Below are 24,566 nucleotides of genomic sequence, written 5' to 3'. Positions count from 1 at the left end.
GGTCTTTTATGTGGAAGGCACTCGGGAATTGGGACTCTAATGATGTATGTTATTTTAGGAGTGATATCTGTTATGTGGTCTTTCCCATTGCCATTCCTTGCAGCCCCAGGAAGAACCCAGAGACTAGTAAATAATAAATATGTAACATCAAAATAAATTTTTCTAATGTTCAACAAGTTCAAGCTGATAAACTAGTGTTGTGCAGTGAATGTGTCAGTTGGTACAGCAGAAGACTGGTGTTGTCATGAGGGTGTCGGGGGAGGTTAGGGTGGGGGGAATGGTGGGAGATTTAAAGGTAGGGTATCTTTCTCCGTGCATGGGTGTATCCATATCTATGTAACACAGGTCATTGGTTATTTCTGTGTTCCATGCTACTCCATTCAGAAAGTAAGTGGTTCTTGGGTGGATGAAATCTTAAAATATTAATGAAAGACCATGTCTGGAGATTGATGAAAGATTTGGAGTTTTTTGATCAAAAATATTGTACTTTTATTTTATTCGTGTACTTTAATCAAACCAACATTGTCTTAAGCTGGGTATTTGTAAAGTAACAATTAATAGTGAGTAAGATCATTAAATGTATGTAGAACATCACAAAACTAATGAATGTCAGGTTGTATCACTCATGAAAATGCACTACAACAGCTAGATTATAAAATTTTAAGAATTCAAGGAGGGACATCGCCTCTTCGGCTGACTGTGTGATGATGTTGGGGTATGCCTTGGTTGGCCCCTTGTTGTGGAATTTGGGCCCTGTTGCCCCCAGGGACATCTCCTCCTCCAGGAGTGGCAGCGGCATCACCGTGCGGGCCTGTTGCTGGTGCGATGGCGACAATTTGCTGCTGTTGACGCTGAAGCGCCAATTGGATTGCTGCAGCGGCAGCATCTGCTCTTTCTTCTCTGAGCCTACGACTATTTTCTGACTCAACCCTCGATGGTGGTTGTGTTCTCTGCGACCTGCGTGGGGGTTGATTTCTTTCAGCCATCTGAAAGGCAATGAGAAATCTTAGCCAGCTTATCCTATAGAAATCTTGATCACTCGTGGTATATTTCAACAAATGTATCTTTAAGTAATAAAATATTTTTTGCCCTATATGACAGGATCCAAAAATTGACCTTCATGTTAACCCACCAAGAGCTGCTTAATTATCAGGGCAGTACATGAGAATGCCGTGAAATTATGTTAACACTGAAATTGCACCAGGGTAAATTTGTTTCCTTAACCCTTTGAGTGCCAACTGATTTTCTAGGCACTATGCCATAAGTGCCAAGGCATTTTTGCTGATTTTGCAGTAGGTTAGGAAAAAAGGATTAGGTTTCAAAAACAAGTAATTATAAATGTTCAAAAACTTTAGGAAATCTTTATCATATGTGTAATATTCTATTATATTATTTCATGAATTTCTGGCAATATGAGTTAATTTTTATAATTTAAAGAAAATAGTTAATTTTAAAATAAAATGAACTTTGACAATTGTATGATTAGTTAATTATCAGCATCTTACAGTGACATTGCGTATGGAGCATGATAACGCTCCTGGCTCTTTACTGAGAATTAGGAGGAGTGCGATTGATAGTCAAAATCCACAGCCTGATTGTAAAACACTTTGCAAAATCACAAATTGTTCAATGTAAATAAAATGTTTGATGGGCTATTTAATGTAGAGGATATTGAGTTCAGATACACATAGTTTCAAAATAATAGAAGAAGAAATGCAAACCTATGAGAGATGTGTGCTTAAATCTCCCAAAAATATAAAAAATATGGCCATATAGGTTATTGATTATCTCAATTGATTTGACTACAAGATCAATGGAGATATTTTAGTTGCACTTGAGAAAAATTATGATACTTTTATTGGTAGATATAACCGTCTAGAAGTCTAGGCAGATAATGTATGACTAGTATAGGTAGTAATCCAATGGGATCATTTTCCTTCATGAGAATCTTAACAAGTATGTGACCTGATTGAAGGGTTTTGTGGGGCAAAAGGAAGCTGCCTGAAATCATCTTTTCCCGGAAGTCATCAATGGCATTAGTATATCGTATGATGCTCAAGATGAATCGAGTATTACTAAAACTGATAAATGTGAAACATGAACGTCACCGTAGAAGGACATCTCAGCAGCTTTTATTATAGCCAGTAGTGGCAACTACCAAAATCTGTGATAAAGTTTAAATTTTGATACTCGTACCAACAAGTTACTCCAAGCAAGAAATTATGATATCTTGTCCTAGTTCAATCAAAACTTTTGTTCTAAAATCATGTAGACCCAAAAAGCATCCAGAAATATTGGTGTTGACTGAAGTCTGCTGTGGAAATTTCCTTTCTGATGAGCATATTAATATTTCTCCCTATGATATGGATGAAGAAAATAATTGCTCTTGTTTAAGTCCCAATCAGCGAGATATGTTGGAAATCATTATGAGTGGTATGAAGTGATAAAAGTAATTCACAAACTTGCAATCTAGAGAAACCAAAGCCACTAAGAAAGGATGATATTTTCTATGGTATGATTGCTCAAATTTCAAACCTATATGCTACAGATTAACCTATGTATAACACCTAATAATAGAATATAATCATTCATTTAAGTTTTATTTACTCTATTATGAATTTGCATTTGCATTGAATCTGAGTTGCATTATTTGAACTGCCCTGAAGCATTGGCAGTAATGCCTGGACTGCTCCCATCCATTATACCAAATGTTTTCAGGAGATGGAGGTTTAGAGCCAGGAAAGTGAATACTTCAGTAGGTTAATAAAGGAAGATTTGAAAGACACAGAATGTTAAAATAACCTCAATGTAGAATATAGCTATTAACTTACATTGGCATGGAATAGATGATAAATGGCCAAAAAAATGGCACGAACCAGCGAGTCACCTGCCAAAGTATAAATCAATTGATGTTGCAGCAAATTTATCTATGAACTGTAGATGCTTCCTGGACAGGAGGAGAAAGGTTGTCTGAAATACAACTATTAGGCTCCAATTCCAGAAGCAGATGGGACTGTTCACTACTTGGTGTGGTAACCTTGAAGCCAATATTATAGTTAGTCTTTGTGGAACTGCCTTAGTAGATGGCTGATTCCAAGAATGTGGCCTAATTCCAGAAATTTAGAGCCTATAAATGGCATTCATGGTATTGGGTGACAAGTGATTCATGAAAAAGACAACGTCAGTGAAAGCTGAAATTGTTAAAGTTCAGGATTACTCCATGAAAGGTCTTATACCACATTATTCATGAAATTCAGATGTGTGATAGATCAAGTCAGAAAGAAGAGAAATTAAAAGCTCGAAAAGGGGTGGAATAAGTGCTAAATTATGACTTAACTGAAAATAGGAGGGTGGTTCTTTATTGTGAAGTTCGTAATTAGGGGCAAAAAATACAGCTTTCAATATTTAACTATTTGGGATTATGTGACAAAGGGATCAAGAGCTAAGGTATTCATTCAGAGAAGCTGCCTAATGACACAGCATGTGCTTCCCCTGCAATTTAGAATATAGAAGAAAACGACATGCCCACAATAAATTTCAAACGGAAATATAAAAAATATACTTCTGATGGAATGGATGCTCATTCTAAAAATAGATTTCATATGTTTCAGCTGTGTCAAATGGTGAATTCAAGGAATGTCATAGGTGGTTTGGGTAAATTGAACATAGAAAAGAGCAGTGTGATGGAATAAGATTGGTCAAAATATTGCACTTACTTGAGAAGTCATATAGATATAAGGAAGAAGTACTTCTCTGAGCAAAAAATGAAAAATCATATGAATGCAAATAACTTTGCAGTTGAAACTTTTTAATTCTAGGTATGTATTACTTCTATGTTGAGTGTATCAACACAGTGAATCCTTTCTAAAGCATGTAAGAAAAGAATTCCATGATATGAAACTTTTAGATTTCCCATATGATTAATGACCTTGTTTCAGACAAAAAACAATGATTGGGTCGAACTTCACTGCACAAACAGCTGCTTTGTCTGTGTTACGAACAGACACAAGACCATAATCATTCACTCAGTAAACCACACAAGTAAAGAGGAAGTGAGAGTAATAGAGTCTATAATTCTCTGGGAATAATAGATAAATGAGGACACATCAGTGTTCAAGACTCCCTTCAATGGCTTCATTGTGAGTGTTTATTTCATTTATAGAGGCAGAACACTAAACTCACTGCTGTACCTTTCCAGGAGCATGGTAATATTATCACATTTATAGGCTATTCTTATGTTTTTGGAGACCATTCTTGAAAGAGGTGTGTCAGTATTGCCCTAAAAATGTTTTATTCAAGTTTTAACACACATGGGCATTAACATGAATTTGTTGCTACATAAGAGCACCATATTTAACTTGTATTCAGTAACAGGATGTAAAAATAGCTGCAGTAAGCACTTCTTATCCATTGTGCATAATGAGCAGGGGGGATCCTGAATATTTTCTGGGGGGGGCTCAAGGGTTTGACCGATAAACAATCATCTCATAAATGAGATTATAAACAACATACAACAATCATGGTGTGAAGTAATATTTTTTTTTCAATTTACAGTTATTAATATGACATTTTATGCGTGGAGCTCTTAAATAAACGAAGCAAAACGAATGTGATGATAACCGTATAAAAAAGTTTGCCTATTTTTCAAGCGTCTAGGTGGGTCTAACCTAACCTAACCGTCTCTCCCCCACCCCCGTCCCTACATCCGCCTGTGATACAGTGTATGATGAACATCGTTTATCCCCCTTGATGTAAATTCCCTTTGTTGTGCGAGAAGGAGTGCATGAAAAGATTTGGTGGAAAATTATGTCTGAAAGAGGCGGCCTTTTATTTTTCTCAAACTTATGCACAGTGGCGGCTCGTGAGTCAAATGCTAGGGGGGGCGCACTCCACCGGGGGGTCATAATTTTTTAATATTTCGTGTATTTTATTAAGTTTTTACGGCAATCTAGGAATTAAATTCTGTGATGCCATACGTTCCGTTTTTTCAACAAAAATACCTAGTTTTCCTAATAAAGCTTGATTAATAAATACTAAATGCAGTAGACTCTCGGTCATACGGATCGGCTTAGTCCGGACTCTCGATGATACTGATCAATGATCTTGAAGAATAAAAATATATTTGCTGCGATATTTTGCAAATACAAACGAAAATACGTAACTTTAGGTTTTAGCGTCTACATTCTTCGTGCGGATATGCCCGCAATACACTTCTGTTGTTCGTTTTGCAATCATAATGCGTTATTTGTCAAATCTATACAACATTGGCAATGATTTAGGTAGCAATGACACTTGTAACACCTGAGGAGGGAGGAGAGTGTATCTGACTTCCACTAGGCAACAAACACTACCAGAATGCGCGCGCTTTGCTATTGCAGATGTAAACTTTGATGGCGGTGTTCGCGTTGCTTCTTGAATACAGTATGATTTAAAATCAACAATTAGACATTTTTCACACATTTGTAACAAAATATGAAATACTCACAGGCCTTTAGTTATATTGCAAAAGTCCATCCTTCTTTCATTTTGTCCAGCAAAGTGATTAATTACACGTTCGTTGAAATCAGCGCTGGACAACAATTTCTTTCTGACTGAACACATGGCAAGGGCACTAGTCTATAAATAAACAAGGGACGACACAAAATAGGCCGACGAAAAATACGACCAAAAAGAACAAGGTGCCTGGACACAGAATTGGGACAATTTTTCCCAATATTTCCCTTAAAAAAACGAGCACTGTTGATTAATTCAAAATTGTCTTCTTGAATGTACACAGCACTAAGAAACTTCTTAATCGGCAATTACGCACAATTAACTCCTCGAAAATGATATCTGAACTCATTTCACTCCGTTCTTTCCGAGAGTCTTGCCGTTACTATAAGGACGACTCAACTGAGATAGAAGTCGTGGTCCACTAATGCTGATTCAGCTGAGGGACGAATTTAAGGTCAGCAAAAGCATTCAAGCAAACAAAGGACGTCACGGACCATCTCCTTGAGTCTAAGATTCATATGTGGTAAACACAAGAGACGCCAACGGGTCGCATTTGGAATAACCGTGTCTTCGAAATCATTGCCATGATATAATAGAAAATAAGTTCTAGATCGTAAAAGAACACGACTCGACTGAGCCACAGATGGGAGCTGTAAGGATTTCCGCACTGATATGAACTCTTCAAGGCCACTTAAATCAGACCCAAGTGGGCATTTTCCGTCAGACAGCTACCGCTCTGCCGCTGAGGAATTAGGTGAACATGAACTAATACAACAAGGACGGCTAGAAAAATGATGAACCTACACACAAAAGGTGCATTGTACGCGGCACTTCATGACATTAATTGAATGACTCTGTTTAAAGTCGCGCTTAACAATTTAAATCATATTTAATTCTTCACCCTATCACGCACGCAACTATTTCTTAAATTATAAATCAGTGGGGAATGTTAACTGAATTTTCCTAATACTGCAGGTCTTTTGATAAATTTATCTGAAAAATAGGTACCGCATTTCTAATCACCGGGAAGATATGAATACATTGTTAAGGCCTAAATATTATAATATTAGTTTCCCCAAGGTTCTTGAAATTCGTAATCATAACAGAACTGTGTCAAATACTCGAGAATAGTTTTCCTTCTTCAATACGGCCTTTAACTGGTTGGATTTTATGTGTTCCGGAATTCAAACACCAAAAAACGCAAGCATAATGGGATAATTTATTTACTGTAGCAATACCTACCAGTAATTAAAAATTAAAATCGTATAACTACACCCAGTACAGTGACCATTCTGATTCCGTAGGTCCCTTTTCTGTGGCAGCACCAAGTAGACGCCAGATTATACGCCCGCCGGCCTGCGCAGCGATGTCAACTCACTCGTCGCTCTGCGCATTTTCGGACGACGTCCCAAGACTTCCATAAGACACAACGTTAGACGCGTCATAGCACCAGCGGCCCCCACCACTACCACTCTCCATATAACTGCATGGGGATGGATTGGGACGTTCTGGCCAGCGCCCCACGGCTACAAAAACGAACTTCTCGCGCTATTTCTTTTCGTGTTTTTCCAACACTTTCGATGTATGTGACTGAAAAAACGCTTTGATTAATCAGATGTATAATTATAAATTAATGGATATTTATTTTTTTTACTTTTTCAAATATTTGGGAGGGGCGGCGTCCGAGAGTCCTTATGGGCAAACCGCCACTGCTTATGCAGTAGTTAGCGATGATCACTCAATTAAAAAAATGAAAAGGTATAATTTTTTGCTCTTTGACGCGGAAGGAAAAGTATTCTTTTTTAGATCAAGCTACTGCAGAAATTTAAGGAAAATAAAAGGACGCCTCTTTCAGGTATCAATTAAATAATTGCAAATTTTGATTGGTTAAATAAGTCCTACTTGCTTATTATGTTTTTCAAAGCCTTTAAGCTGTGCAAAAATAGTTTAAATTAAGTAACTTCTTTAAAATAAACAACAAATATACTGCTCTATGTTCTTTGTTCCACAGTTATTAGTATTTACGTTATATTTCAGTTTTTCCTCCGTGGCTTGACGTACCTATGTTCAAAGGTTCATAACTTTCGTTCTGAGCTTAGTACAATTCACCATTAGCATGCTTATTTCGCATAATAAGACTAACGAAAATCGGTAATGGTTACTAGACACCCCCTTGCATGGTTTTATTTAAAACGTAAATGTAATATAATAGGGTTGAACATGTAAGCAAGTTTTTCCGCATTTGCTGGTACACATTCACAAGTACTTTCACTCTAGCTCTGGGGTTTAGAGCCAAAAGAATCAAAAAATATTTAATTACAATGATACATTGTTAAATTTATGACGTAAACTCATGATCGTCAAGGCTTAATGTTACAATTCATCAGATTCCTGCTGAAGCTTAACTCCAAATATATGTCATGATTTGAATGATATTATGTTTTACGAGTGCATTGAATGAAATAAATCGCTTACATTGAAAAAATCTCCACATAGAGTGAAGGAAAAAAATGATATGCGATGTATCGTAAATTCTCTACCGATTATGTTGGGACAACCTGGATCGTATTACCGGAGTAGGAACTAGGAGTTGCAGCGGTCGCACACACAGTGGGACGGTCAACTCCTTTGCCTCAGTCAAGGGCGTACTCGGGATCATAACGGGGGGGGGGGGGGGCAAGCCCAGTGGTGACATTTTAGCATGGAAAAGGTGAATGAAACCAACATTTTAAGAAAATTATAACAGCGCTTTATTAGTTAATGAGATTTTTTCCTTAAAAAATAGTTCTATTTATGTTACGTATCTTAAAATAATACATATTATTTTTTGTGGGTTAAAAGAAAATTTGTTGAATGCTTTAGTTTCATTTCAGTAGGTACTGATTTTGCTTAAAGACTTTTTCATTTTTGCTTCTTGAGGGGGAAGCTACCCCCCTCTGCCCCTCGCTGGGTAGGCCCATGCCTGAGTCGTTTTATCCTGCGACGTTGTATGATGGTTTACAAAGGCATCACCAGGATTAAATCCCGTGACCTTTTGGCTCCTAGCGCAAATGTCAACCCTTTGTGACACCTCTGGTCCTCAAGAGAACACTTTTGAGTGGGTAATCATCAGTCCCAGCCTTTCCTACAGAAATCAACGTTAAGAAATCTACCGCAACTATAATTGTAGAATAACAAAAAAATTGTAGAAAAACACAGGGGTGCCGACCTAGAAAAAATATTGGGGGGGCCCAAACTAGGGATCTTGCTCCGGGAAATTTTTTAAGTATTGAGTTTTAAGTTTTTTTAAGCATTTTAGAAGAGTCATATGATCGACATTAGAACCCTGATAAATTTAATCTTGATATCTGGACACTCCGGGGAAAATCGAAAAGCCTGGCAATTTTTTTCTCACACCCATAACGAATTTTTGAGGGTGCTCGGGCCCACTCAGGCCCCATGGAGTCGGCGCCAATGACGGTGTACATAGATGTAAACGAATATAAAAAGCATGGCCTTCCAAAGTCGATGTTAGCTTGACTTCAGGTTGAAGGCAATGCCACCCTCCTCTATTGCAACTATACGTTTACCAAATGGCGACGTAGCCGTTATTGCTGCGCAAGACAACGTGCCCGTCCACAAAGTTATGCTCGAATAACTGCGGCTAATTTAATGTGAGTATTGGTTTGCAGTAGGTTAACATATACATTTAAATTATCATTGTTAGTCGTTTTTTCTTTAATTTACCCACCTTATGTCTGAAAATCAGCTGATTTCGTACCGAAGGACAGGTAGGTGTTGGCTCTTGTCAGTCGATGTATGAATGTGGTTATTGCGTCATGCGGTGACGAGATGCATAAATAATGTTATTCTTTGCGTGAGTGTTTTTGAAGTAATGAAATATATTTCCTTTCCTATAAATTAAATTCATACATATTTTTAGGGAGTTTTTCCGGGGTAGAATATTTTTCTGCGTCAAGGGTACATTATTTAGTACTATTTTGTCTTCGCGGGACAAGTTCGCGCCAAAATATATTGTAGGGTAACATCTTTTGGCGTGAACTTGTACCGTGTGAAAAAAGTTCCAAAAAAATAATTTCGATGCAGAAAAATATTTTACTTCCGAAAACCTGGCAGAAAAAATGTGTAAAGAATATTTAACGAACAAGGCGGGAAAAGTTCGCGCCAAAATATGTTAACCCTACCAGATATTTTAGCGCGAACTTGTTCCGCGCTGACAAAATAGTGCCAAATAATAAACTCTTGATGTAAAAAATGTTTGACATTAGAATAACTGGCTGAAAAGATATTGAATTATATTCAACAAATAGGAAATATCTTCCATTCACGGGAAGAATATCAGTATTTACACATTCCTGAGACCACGTGAGGAAAGAAGAATATCCATACATCGGCGAACCAGTGCCAAGAAAGTATCAGTGCCGTCTTTGGTCGTCGACTTAACCACCAGGCCAAACAAATATATCTCCTGAATCTACGAAAAGGCAAAGAAGGTGAGTAAATTAAATAAATTTCAACTTTTAAGATTATTTGTAAGGTATATGCCTACCTACTAAAAGCTAATAGGCACGCTAAATTTCCCACATTTATTTTAAGAAAACGTTGTGGACGGGGACGTTTGTCTTGCGAAGCAAAAGCGTCAAAGTTGCCGTTTTGTTAACTTATAGTTAAAATTGGGAATTCATTTTTGATACACAGTGCTGAAGATGTGTACTATTTGAAGACATTAGTTAAAGGTGTATATTGTTAAGCCTAATCGTAAAAGATTTCTCGTTGGCGTGGCTAGTGTCTCCACGCCGCAGTCGTGAAATCGGCGTTTATTCAGAATTTTCAAAACACCAAACTGTTTTCTTGTAATTTATAATTGAATACCTATGCTTAAAGCTTTATTATTAAAGGATAATCTATTTTACTTAATTCGAATAATATTACTTATAGACGAGTGTAAAAATTTATAAAATATCCCTCCGAAAGCCGTCAAATTCACCATTTTGGACCATTTATCTTAAAATTCCGCAATTTATTGATCTCGCACCTACCGCTTATTATGTTGGTTGGTATTCCATACCCCCACACACTACGTTATTAGTTGTACCTAACCCCCCCCCCCCCCCTCAGCCTTAATTCCTTGCTGCCCCCTGTAAAGAAGGGGCTGAATAAAAACGTGGTAATATCTGCTCTTGAAAATAGGGGACTAAAGTAGCATGCAATGTCTGGCTTTTAGGTTATGCTAAAGGAAGCCTGCATTTGCCATCGCACTTAGTAGGAGACTGTGCTGTAATCTACATTATGGGTTTATCTAGGAGCATGCGAATTTTGCGCTTATTAAAAGTAAGCTCAATTAAATTCGACAACATTAATCACGTGATCTGAAATTTACTCCAGGGAGTGCTTGAGGAGAATGTTGGTTGCATGTGCATTCGGATTCCAACTCTCACGCATCGGAAAACCATAAGTTTCAATAGTTCAGCTAGATATTTCTTACTCACACTGCTGTAAGCTAAATTCACCGTTTGCAATCGGCAGAAATCATGAAATGTGACCGTAATCGAAAGATGGACTATCATGGGATACATGCCCCTGGACTGAAAGTCTCATCAGCAGATGTATCATGGATAGTCATTGCGAGGCGAAAGATTTCAGGGGGGATGAAGCACCCGAACCCTCTGGTCATGTGCCTGAACTACCTTAGAATGGCAAGATAATAATAAGCATGCCTTGGGATTCACTTTTTCAAACACAACATTGACAGGGAAAAATATCTTACCTACCTATTGGCTTAACCAGGAACATCCCTCGGGTGGGATGGAATGGCGACCCCTCTCCCCCAGGCGAAATCTGGTAAACATTTTGAAAGAGGACATGCTTAAAAATACATTTTATATCATTTTTGCACTAAAAATGTAGCTTCCAGTAGATTTCGCTTAACCCACACGTTGCATTTCATACTGTGGGTTATCTCATACTACATTGAATTTTTTCTTTGAACAGATGGGAGGAAAACGGAAAAGGATGGAGATGGAGGCGTCTGAGGGACCATCCGAAACGAACACCCAGGTTGCCGAAAGGTGCCGCGTAGTCGTGATCACCCTCTTATCACAGGATGGCCAAGTTCGACGAATTGATATACGGCCCATACGGAATATATCTCAGGCCCGTTAACACATTCAATGCGGATGATATTTTCACCGAAACCTCCAGTGACGGATGGGTGATTTTGCTTCATAACGGTGGTCTTGGAAGTAATACAACAGAATTTGCAATTTTTTTCGTTTCTATTTCAAGCAATTAGTAAAAAACCCTAATGACATACATGTATGCCACCCGTCACCAGTAATTGACAATTCACGCAACCCGCATTACACACATGCAATTTTCCTTGTATGAAGGAGTGAACTTTTCATATTTCCATTTATAATACTTCTTCTACCATTGATTCCTTAGGTTAATGGCGGAAATATCTTGGAATTAGTCTTTACGTGTATTTTTTTTGTTTCAACGGCCGTAGATTTAATTTTTTCAAGTCACTGAAGTAGAACACACAATGAACGGCAAGAAAAATATAAATTTATGGGATAAACATTTTTTTAAATCTATGTTACCCCAGAGTTATTGCAAAATTGAAACATTTCAATAAAAATTCTCACAAATGTTAATGATATATTTGAAAGCAAGGCCTTATAGCCCTGGTTGACCTTCACATTCTGGGCAAATTGCAGTCACTGTCCTTCGGATGCCTTCACGGTTAGCGGAGAAATGAAGAGCCTGCATCATTCCTAAAAACCTATCACGGCACATTTTCTCCCGAATATCGGTACTCACACTAATTCTGACCTCCAATCGTTAAAAATCGTGTTAACCCTAATTGCGCCCATGTGGAGAAGAAGGCCCAGCGAAGTTTCCAGTTCTCCCTGTCTAACAGCTTCCAATCCATTATGCCCTTAGTGAAGGCCCTTGGTGAAGGATTTTGGAAGAAAATGCTTACAGCATTTTTCTCCGTCTATGAGAGGATTATTTCAAAGAAAATATCATTTGCAAGTTGAAATAATCTCTGGGAGTGCCGCTGGTAGGGAGGGACTCCAACCTTGAGCCTTAAAAATTATCAAGCAAAATAGTACAATTTGTGTAATGGAGTGTTGCATATGTGATTAATACCTTAGTTTTTATGAAAATTAAGACAGTATCTGTACCTAACACTAGAATGTATTAATGACCTACAAAATGAAAACACCATAATGATCAGAGGACAAGTAATTGATGCGGAGCAATGACTGAGAAAATATGCCGTAAAATTAGGAAAAAAAAACAAATTATGTAAAAAACGTAATTTGCAATAATTATTTTAAAATTATTAATAAAGTATAAAATACGACCTTTTGGACCGCATGGAAACATTTTTGAACAAAATAGTAAGTTTTGAGACGGGAATACACGTTATTAACAAAAACTAAGTCTGATAATAATTTTTGTGGTTGTACATAAGATATGAATAAATTAAAAAATAAGATAAAAATACTATTTCAAGGGAATAAATAATGGTTAAATGCCGTAATGCTTAAAATACCTCTGAGTCTATTTTTTTCCGCAATTTCGTTTACAAAGCTAAGGAAACAAATAAACAAGTAAAAAAATACAGACCAATACTGTAGATAATGTAATGCAGTGTTGCATACGCCATTAATATGTTATTTTTTTATGAAAAGGAAGAAAATCTGCAACTAACCCAACACGTATGAATAACTCAGAAACTGAAATAAAATAGAAATGAATAGAGGATTGGTAATTGACCTAGGGAAACGAATGAGAAAATATGCAGTAAAAGTAGGAAAAAGACCCAAAAAAAAATCACCCAGGATAAACGTAATTTGCATTAATAAAAAATGTTCCTAGCAAAAGAAATTCAAATATAACATCATTAACTGAAGCGCCGCACTAAGATCATTTTTTTATAATGTAGTGAGTATGAAACGGGGATAAATATCTTCAATAAAAAAGTTAGTCTAATCATAATTTTTGTGATAGCACATAAAATATGAATAAATTAAAAATAAAGGTAAAAAAACAAATTTAAAATAATAATCCATATGTAAGACATGATTATGATATTTACGATAAGAATGATGAAAAAGAGTTGAAGGAAATGAAAAGAAAAATCTCAACCTGCCAAATTGTTCCAAAAACAGCAGTAAAGTAAACAAAAAAACACTAAAAATGAAGGAACACGTAGAACTAGAAACGGACACTTCCGCAATGGTGTAAGGTCAATCCCGAACTGCGGGAGGGTGAAAAAGTAACGCTAGGCGCGCTCGGAGCACCCTAGTGACCAGCGGAAAAACGTACTCCCGAAGACATACATTTATGTCATCCGCCTGAGTGGAAAAGCCCTCATGACATATATATATGTCATCCGCACTGAATGTGTTAAGTATGGACAATTGTACTAATTTTTACAACTTTAAAATATTATTTCTGCTCCTTATATTTTTTGTATATCATTGAAACAGCTATAAATTGTTAGATTAAATATTGATCCAATCAACTAAATTAGAGGAAACTTAAACATTTATCTGAGCTCTTGTGGGGGGGGGGGAGGATTTATCCCCCAAACCCTTCCCCCTCTGGCTTAGCCTCTGGGTACCATGACTTTGACTTACATTGCTTGTCTGAGACAATTACTTTGATTTTGCCTCGAAATAAATCGCCATTGTATTGCACTAGAACCCACTGACCTATAAATTCTGTCTTCACTTCAACAAATATGTCTAAATTCAAGTTGTTTTCTTTAGTATGTTTCTGTCCTGAAAAACTTTGATTCGTGTTGCATATCATGAAAATGCTAAGGATATCTGGTGCTGCATGAATTTTTCCCACGGCTTTAATTTGATGATGATAATATTTATATAATCTTCTCCAGCACTATAGAACTTGAACAAACAAATATTGAACAACAATACAATACAACTTGTCTTTGAACAAACTTCTAAAGGGACTACTGCAAAATCCTTGGCAGATATCATTTTGATCCTCACTAGTCTCTCGACATTCAGTCAGTTTTCCAGAATTGCATTAAATGGAACTGATATGAGCTGGATTTTTCAGCTTAAGGTAGCCTGCTATTCATTGTCGTTTTGTCCCTTTCATACTCTTTGATGACTTTGAACCTAGATTAGGTACTTACATATTTCAACATATTTGTCTGAAATTCTTAGTAAATACTCATAATATCCCCTTATGAGAAGACAAATAAAAATTCTCAAACACAAATAATCATGTATAATTGTAAGTTTCTGACTGCTCAATGGAAACAAGTCAGTCATTACAGAGGGTGCCCCCGAAATTGAAAGCTGCATTCAGAATTAATTGCTGTCATCAGTGAAAGTTTTGGTTAATAGTTTTAAATATATAAAACTCATTATTTTGCAAAATGTAAGGAACTTGAAAATTTTGTTGGTTTTTAAAATTTAAATTTCACTTATTTTTGATAATATTACTTTTTTGCAGATGCAGGAAAAGGGGAGAAAAGGCAGAAGTAAAAATGAAGAGTATAAAAATGTAAATTGGGTCTGCCCGACAGCTATGAATAATAAATAATCAATGATTTGATTCCTTTATTGGCGTTTCATGTATTCTTCCTAGATCCTGACCCTGACATTAAAATTTGGTAATATGTGAATGAAACACCCTTGGTTGAGGGATTAAAAAAAAGTCTTAAGTTATCTTTTTTTAGTTCTGTTTTTACTTAATATAAATTACAATGTCATATAAATATCCTTTAGCCGCTGGGAATTGGATTGGACTGTCGAGTAGTCATTTAGTAGAAACATTACAGTTACCTTCTGAAGCAGTTATCACTTATTAAGATAATTTATTTTCCTGAACCGCATAAAGACCTTAATTTGGGATAATTTCTTTTTTCCCTAGCTGAGTATCCAATGTTTTCCATCCAATGAAGACGCGGAGTAGAGTTTGACTTGCTCGTGTTCATTATCCGGTCCATTCCTGCTATTATCAATGGAATGTTTCCTGTCAGATGTCAAATGTATTTTTTTAAATCGCACCAGGCATCGCAGAGTATTTTTCCTTCAGTCTCTCTTTTGAGGCTTTTACGTATGTGATTGATGCTTTGCTGAAATGTGCATTGAATGTGTATAGGTGGAGCAGATTGGTTAGAAAGGATATAAAAGTAAATGTGTTGAATTGAATGAATAAAAGATTTGCAGGAAAAGATTCAGGCACAAAAAAAGAGAAGACATGTATATGATAGCAGGGTAAAGCATATGTATGTGCTTTAGAGAAAAGAGAGGAATGACGCTGGGTTTGTAGAAGAAAGCGGTCATCAAAGATCGGATTTGATCTATAAAACATTCCAGTCAATTGGTCCTAGCTAATGGCTACTGTTCATATGGGCAAGGTATTCTCATGAGAATTATCAAAGTGTAGCTAGGCAAAATATTAGGTATATTTCAATAAACATGGAAATAATACTATAAATAAAATTAGTCCTCTCATATTTACTCAATCATAGTATCAATTTCCACCAAGTTACTTTCCAAAACAATGTGATGCTTTAATTTCGGTAATATTTGAAGTACTATTGATACATATTATAGTTAATACTTCTGATTCTCATTTAAGGCAAGGTCGTAGAACCTAAAGGACATTTCAAGCTTAGTTCAGATACAACTGTTGTAATCAGAGTCTTATTTAAAAATGCATTTCTCATTCAGAAATGAGTGTTCGTGGATCATATGCGTAGCAGTGGGGAGTGGTGACAGGGGTAAGGACTCCCCAAAAAGGCCAAATCCACATGAAAATGTCGCCCGCTTGGTACCTTGAGCCTTGGTACAATTCTTTAGTACGTAATTCATGAACGTAGATAGTGTAGTAGTGTGCGCGATGGTCCGGAAAGCCTGAGGACCTTAGTTCCATACCCGGTCTAGTGGATTACTTTCTCATGGCTATAATGTGATTTTCACGGCCGTTAACGTGGCAGAATGGAAATTATACACATCCTGGTGGAATGTTTGTCCTAACGATTAGATAAGTTGCAACCTAAGGATGACTTTGCTCTGTGGGGGGATCCCAGGCAAGGGTAGATCATAGATTTTTTTCTGGGGCCTAAGAGTGTGAGTGACAGGCCAAAGATTATCTCATATTTGAGATTAATAACAACATATAAAAATTACTATACAAAGTATTATCATTATTTTTAATATGATAAATGCAAATTAATAACATATATGTATAGTGGCAATAATATTTTTCGAGCCCTTTTCCCACTTGGGTGATAATTTTTTTCGAGAGCTGATTAGCAAAAGGCCAACTCTGTCTTCTTGACTGGGGCTAAGGTTAAAAATATCAAGGTTCTGTAATGCAAAAAAAAACGAACCAAGTCATAGCCATGTTAAAAATCTTGTCTATTTTTTCAGCATCTACGGGGGTTGGGCGTGAACATGCCCCCCTAAATCCACCATATTAACCCAGGTGACGAATCCCCCAATATACATCTTGTTTATGTGGTTCTTTCCATTTCACATTAAAAAAGAGGATAATTATAACTTTACGAGTTTTCAATTCTCTTGGTAAATATCAATATTATACCTCCCTTATGTGATATTATGTGAATAATAGTCATCATCATATTCATGAAATGAAAATTTTCACTGTACAACACTACCGCATCGTCATAATGTGGGTGCCACTGATCCGTTAATTCTTATATTAAAGTAGGCCATGGGTCGTGGTATATTCGAACAAGCGGACAGCTAACAAAAGGAAGAGTCAAAAAGACATGAAAAGATGAGAAATTGTATCATCATCAGAGCTACCTCTCATGCCCTGAAATTTACAAAGCTGAGTATTTTAACAATTTAGCAGCTAATGCCATTCTTTTTTGCAGAGGTGCTGAAAAGAGAAAAAAACTGCACCCCAAATGATAAGCAAATGATTTCCACTTCTTAGGGCCCAGACAGGTGTCAAAAAAATTAATGCTAAATTACAGTAAATATGTGCATAAATATGGATAATTTGTTATAGACCTCTGAATTTACTTTGTATAAAAATGTGCGGAGTCATCATCCTGTTTGCAGTTAGCAATCGTGACAAGAGCAAACAGTGGGCTTGTTGATTTATGCATGGATGTATTATTTTTGCTGCTTTTCTGGTTACTTCTGAGCATGGAGTGCCAAAGACGTCAGAAAATTATCCCATGTGTTGTGATATTATTGTGTACATTGCCAAACTACGACACAGCTCATCAAAAGTGGGGAGGAAGCATTTCATTCATTGCCTGCCTTCTAGATGGAGACCACAGCCACAACCACAAGGGTCTATACTCCCCTCAAATAAGAAAATTCATTTAGGAATGTGTTTAGAAAAGCATGCGGTTTTGATGAACTGGTCACTATTATCGTTCTACAAAGTGAACTGAACAGGAAACAAATGGGGGCATCTTCCATTTCTTCTTTCCAAAATACTGTTGCAGAGATTAGCATGTTTGGTGATGAATTTTGTGATGAGTTATCATGTGGTTCCGAGTTTTAGGGACTATTGGTCCTTTGATCCTGACATGCAAGTGCCGTATATTGTCAATAATTCACAATATAATGTCTGGAAGGAGTTTTGAGATCATTAGGAACACTTTGTGATTCAAATATGATAAAGAAATACTTGTAGGGCTGGAGTTTTGCAGAAGGCTTGTACCATGGAGGATAGTGGGACCAGTTGCATCCAGTCAGTTTAGCATATGTAAATTTTCTCCAGGGTCAGTGTCTAGTAAATTTATCTACACCAAGAGGTAACACACGGCATACAAAACGTAAAGGCAGTTTCCCTTCTGCCAGGGAACATGGTACCGAGAGCAGGTTATAATACTGCATGCAAGCGTCAGCTGGAATACTGGAAACCAGTGGCGCAGCGAGGGGGGGTTTTGGGGGATAAAACCCCCCCCAGAGCTTAGAGAAATTTTTGAGTTTAATCCATTTTACTCACATTGGATCAGTATTACTTATAGAATAGTGTTATGATTAATCAAATATCCCTCAGAAAGCCTTAAAACTCGCCATTTTGAACCAGTAATCTTAAAATTTTCTGGAGGAGGGCCCCCGTAACTCATGATTACCCTGGTAGGTATGCAATACCCAGCACCCCAAAGTATTAGTTGTGCCTTAAGCCCCCCCTACCCTTTATTCTTGGATATAATATAAGCCATATAAACACTAATTTTGTCAAAACTAAAGCACAGCTGCAAATTATTTTGTACTAACTCCATAGGCTAGATGCACATAAAGTCTAAACTGAAAGTTCTGTTATAGTTGACCTTGTCATTGATTTGTTATAAAATATCAAATTCCCGCTTTGTAAACAGCATTTCAAGTGAAAGTTGTTAGCAATGTGGAAACAGCAATATGTAAAGGATATCATAAACAGAATTTAAAACTAGAAACCAATAGCCTATCCTTCAGTAGAACCTATTGTTACAATCATTGACCCTCACATTTTATTTTGAAAGAATTCAGAATATTTGGGACATGCATGTCCCTTGGCCGTTAAAAGGGTTGATCCTTATCGCCTTCTTAGACGTGGAAACCTGTACCACCACAGTATTTATCTGTTAAGTATTTCCCGAATTCAAATGCATACTGCAAAAGGAGGAACTATAAATGCAATCGAGGTCATATCATAGGAATAAACACAGGACCTTTGATAAAAAAAAGAATGACTGCAAAATTTAACCTGTATGTAGTCAACTCATATTTAATGAGTATGTGGTTCTTAATAATGATGGAACTTAAGTTTACTGAGATAGAAAAAGCTAAAGAAATAGATTCAATTCAGTTGTAGGAACTAGCAATAGGGGCTGTATGCAAAAATATCAGAATTGCAAACATGGTTGTAATATATAAAAACAGACACAGAAGGATAAATCAAGGTCATTCACTAAAAAAATAAAAATAAATCATGAAATCATAAGGCTAGGAAAATATGGGCGCTATCGTATTAATAACATTTGCTCTGAGTGATACACCTGAACACAGAAAGAATGCTGCATACTGACCACATTTCGTTTATGAGGAAAATCTGGGTTATTGGTATTTTTCACTGAAATGTAAACTCATACATGCTATTCACCTCAGTTACCTGATTGTCAGATATTTATTTGGTGAACCACAGGGGGACAACAATAGTTCCATCCCTTGGATCACAGTCAACCAGCCCTTTTAAGATGTTGGCAGATTTGTTAGTAGAAAATAATTGCCGCTGCAACAACAACGATGACAGTATTCCTATCTTCACCTCCATAGTATCAAGAATAATTACGGTGGTCAGGATTATTTTTTAATTCAGGAGGAGTGAATCTTGATACGTATAACATCCCTATGTGGGAAAATGTTTAGGCATCCCTGGCAAAAGTATACAATAAGTAACCAGTAGTTGAACGCTAACTTCAGTGTTTCCAATGTAACCCCAAACCAAATTCATAAAGCTTATATTTGTTAACCCCTGTCTGAGTTTGATCAGAAACAGCTGGAGTTCATCATTAGCATGCATGACTTTTGAAATTCCACCTAAGGATACGGTGGAAAATATGCCGCTGCAGATTCAAACTCTGTATAGTACACCAGTTACCCTTTTTTTGAGTCAACAAGAGGATACACATGGGATAGCTGAATGGTAATGCTGGAGTAGGGATAATGCTTAGAAAGAGTACTAGAATGTGTGTTAAAAAGCTACCTGTAGTTTAATGAAAGGATAGTAATGGTGAAGATAGAAACTATACCCGTAGCTACTGCTGTGGTGCAGGTTTAAATGCCTGTATCAGATTATGAAGATGAATAAGTACATAGAAGGTTTCCACCAAGAAGCCCCTCTCTATGCTGTATGCAATATAGAAAAACAGACACAGAGGGATATGTATAACCGAAGTAGGAGGGCTGATGGAGACCTAAGTGAGCGACCAATTATTAGTTTGTTAAGCACTTCTCCGATGGCACTGTGAGGGCTTATCTTATTAATTAATTTAACAGGTATTGAGACAAGACAATATGTAATAGAACTCCTGAATGTAATAAGGTCATTATTTTATTTTAAATCACTTCTCTAGATTTTCTGCAGCCCCACTTGTTGGTTGGTGGGTGGATGGGAGGATAGAATTTATGAAAAATTCCATTTGGTTAATATAACTGCTGTTGAAGTAAATGGTGAACCATTGTCTTTGACAATCTGTCCCATTAGCCCTTGTGTTGAAAACATTCCTTGTAAATAATTTACAATTTCCCAGTTCTCTTATTCTTTAACTTGTGGCAAATGTATTTCAATATTCTTTTTATGATTTTACCTACATTATGCCTGAAAGACAATTGCATATGACACAAAGGCGTACCCAGGACCAAAACTATGGGGGCAAAAGTTTAAGGTAAGATTTTAGCAGAGAAAAGGTGAATGAAATCAACATTTTAAGGAAACTGTAATGGCTCTTAATTAGTTTTCAAAATTATTTCCTTGAAAAAATTTTATTTGCCTTAAAGACATTTGTAATTTTTGTATCTAGGGGGGGCGCCCCCTGCCAGCTGCCCCCTCCTGGCCCTTGCTGGGTACGCCCATTATATGACACGCGTTGGGCTGAGACATGTCGTCCATTGATGCCACGGCCACTCAGGAAACCCTGTGGGTACCACTAACTCTTTAATGGGCCCATAATCCCAGACGGAGCCTCCGTCCCCCCACACTTGTCTTCACTAGGGGTGCATGGGGCAGAGGGCACAAGAGAGTACGCCGTCGCCTCCTGCACGAGGCACACACACACCATTATTTTCAAACCCAATTCATTTTGGAAAGCATTTATTAGTGAGGAACTAAGAACTGAGTTTGTTGAAATTAACCATTGAAAACGTCGTTACAAAGAATTGTCCTAATTTTCAGCTAACTGATGAGGAGATGTACTATTTCATTGGTGTATTATATTTGAATGGTTATGAACCGCTTCCCCACCGGCACATGTACTGGGAGAGTGCAGATGATGCTGGAATTCATTACTTGTAAATTCAACGAGAAGAAACTTATTCGAGGAGATTTTAAGATTGTTACATGCATGCAAAAATGGTTTTATAACTCCAGGCAACAGAATGGAGAAAGTGAGACCTTTCCAAAATAAGTTGAATGAATCATTCATTGCAAACACTCCAGATGAGAGGCATGTATCAGTTAATGAGTCCACGATTCCTTATTTCGGAAGGCATGGGTGCAAACAATCTTGAGGGGCTAAGGCACTGTGGAACAATAATTTACCTCAATCAGCCCATGTGAGAAATTCCTTTCTGCATTTTGCAGTTATCGCTGAATATGTATATGAACTGGGACTCTTATGGTGGGCAGCAATACCATTTTTACTTTAAATTCATGAAAAAAAGGAGGAAATAAGGAAGTTTCTTTTTCATTACTTTCCTTTCCCACCCATAAGAGGATATTACCTGTGAGTGAACCACCCCATTTCCCCCATTATTCAAAATATGCTATTGGAACCCATGTATTATTTCACTGTAGTACACAGTGGCGGCGCGTGCGTATACGCATGTTAGCAAGTGCACACCCAAAGATGAATAAATTATAAAAGAAAACTATTTCTTTGCAACGAGAAGGATAGAAGTACTGTCTGCATATGCAATAAACCTGAGCCTCCGAACGCTACAGCTATCTCCTTTTCGAAATCACCGCTCTACAAGTGTGTGATCCCGTGGCATAATGCCGGGCACATTTTCGGTCTGTGCGATCGCTTGAGGGTGCTCTGGCGGGACGAGGTAAGTGGGGGGGTGTGTGCTGTTCAAATGGGTGATGGGAGTGGACTCAAAACGATGCGAGTGCGCACGTGCATATTTTTGGTGACTGACTAGTAGGTAGTGTAGTGGTGTAGCCGTCACCTACACTACCTGCGCCAAGGACCCTAGTCCGTCTACAGAGCCATCTGTAACGAAATATGATGCTCATGGATTAGGATTAACATAATATAATTAAATAATCCTATATATCTGCTCTAATGCACACCCTAGATAAATTACCACCATTTGCCACTGGGAGTACATCCCAGAATCTGTTTGAAAATGGAAATTTTAAATTTTTGACAGTACTACGATACCATCAAATCCCTATTGCTGCATATTTCCACTTTTTTTTCCTTTTGTTGTTTGAAAAAGTGTAACTATTACTTGCTTACTACCACTAATTGTTATCTGAAAGTATTAATTACTTTTTACGTGTCTCCTGGAAACACAAACTTCAAGGAGCCCAAGTTAGGTGAATGAGATTATCCCCACCCATATAATTCCGCCAAGTTATTACGATAAGTTCTGCTGTCACTGACCAAAGGATAAGAGGAAACTGGAAATCATGGGATCCATTCATTCAATTGAGTGAACTTGTGATTTCATCTTTGAGTTCAATATCAATGTCCAAAGTGATCACAAACTGCTCATGCCAGTAATGAAGGGTGGACGTTCGGTAGATGGAGAATCAGGCTTACTTTGAGCATTCACAAATAATGTATTACGATGTACCTGTATTTAATGTGGTTTCTAAAAAATTAGTCCATTTTCCTCATCTTTGTATTCGCTATTTGAAAAAAGGAAAACCATCTGCTTTCAAATATGATGACATATTAGTCTTAAAAGAGTTCAAATCAAGTAACTGGCAAGTGTTTCTTTGCTTTGTGACCACATGCATTGCACAGTGTTTGTAACATGCATTGGGTCATTAAAATTTCTAAATTCTACAATTCTCCCTCAGTTTTTAATATGTCCTGGGGATGAATTTAGATATTGTAGTCATGTGTTCACCGATAAATATTGCAGTTGAAGATGATCCTCAAATGCTTGAAATGGTTCAGGCTATCAGAAGGTACATACATATATCGCCAATTATATGGATAGAAAGGAAGAGTTTTAATGAAAATCTCAAAATGAAAAAGTAGCTAGGGAAATAAATTAAGCTTATAGGGTAGGGCAGGATGATAGAAGAATACATACAGAAAATCTGCCTCTTTTTAAAGCCAAAGATGACCTCCTTGTGGAGACGGTATGGCTTTATTGGGGTGTATAATTGCAATTGATCTAAAATCCTATGAGCTAAATTCATGCAATGAAATGAATACCAATGGGGATAGAAAACTCCCTCACCAAAGAGATAGAGTAATACACTACGGTAGGTTGTCATTGGGACAATGATACAATTTCTAATATCACTGTAGGTGATTTTCTGGCACCAACCCCACCTTAGTTACTTATAACTTTCACTGTCATATGTTGCAGGTTCCCAATCCTTAAAATTGCCGTCATGGAAAAATACCTGGCACCTCAGGTTACAAAATGCCAACAGGGTACCACAAGGTCGGTGCAAGGTAAGCAAGAAGTGGGTCTTTTATGTGGAAGGCACTCGGGAATTGGGACTCTAATGATGTATGTTATTTTAGGAGTGATATCTGTTATATGGTCTTTCCCATTGCCATTCCTTGCAGCCCCAGGAAGAACCCAGAGACTAGTAAATAATAAATATGTAACATCAAAATAAATTTTTCTAATGTTCAACAAGTTCAAGCTGATAAACTAGTGTTGTGCAGTGAATGTGTCAGTTGGTACAGCAGAAGACTGGTGTTGTCATGAGGGTGTCGGGGGTGGTTAGGGTGGGGGGAATGGTGGGAGATTTAAAGGTAGGGTATCTTTCTCCGTGCATGGGTGTATCCATATCTATGTAACACAGGTCATTGGTTATTTCTGTGTTCCATGCTACTCCATTCAGAAAGTAAGTGGTTCTTGGGTGGATGAAATCTTAAAATATTAATGAAAGACCATGTCTGGAGATTGATGAAAGATTTGGAGTTTTTTGATCAAAAATATTGTACTTTTATTTTATTCGTGTACTTTAATCAAACCAACATTGTCTTAAGCTGGGTATTTGTAAAGTAACAATTAATAGTGAGTAAGATCATTAAATGTATGTAGAACATCACAAAACTAATGAATGTCAGGTTGTATCACTCATGAAAATGCACTACAACAGCTAGATTATAAAATTTTAAGAATTCA

At 37.1% G+C, this 24,566-nt stretch overlaps 1 protein-coding gene and 1 long non-coding RNA gene across 2 annotated transcripts; one reads left to right on the top strand and one right to left on the bottom strand.

The window, feature by feature from the left end:
- Positions 1-472: 472 nt before the first annotated feature.
- Positions 473-9,272, bottom strand: LOC124171826. Its single transcript, XM_046551173.1, has 2 exons — positions 9,224-9,272; positions 473-986 (listed from the first exon to the last, which is right to left on the bottom strand). Exon 2 carries the CDS (start codon positions 984-986, stop codon positions 669-671), a length of 318 nt encoding a protein of 105 aa, XP_046407129.1. The 5' UTR covers positions 9,224-9,272; the 3' UTR covers positions 473-668.
- Positions 9,273-9,804: 532 nt separating this feature from the next.
- LOC124171718 lies at positions 9,805-11,655 on the top strand. The gene is made up of 2 exons (XR_006867921.1): positions 9,805-9,986; positions 11,485-11,655. It is a non-coding gene; the product is annotated as an uncharacterized LOC124171718 (long non-coding RNA).
- Positions 11,656-24,566: the final 12,911 nt, after the last annotated feature.

This window comes from Ischnura elegans, chromosome X (assembly GCF_921293095.1).
Source record: "Ischnura elegans chromosome X, ioIscEleg1.1, whole genome shotgun sequence".
NCBI lineage: Eukaryota > Metazoa > Arthropoda > Insecta > Odonata > Coenagrionidae > Ischnura > Ischnura elegans.
Note: the sequence above shows the minus strand (reverse complement) of the source record. Positions and strands in the feature narration are given on the sequence as shown.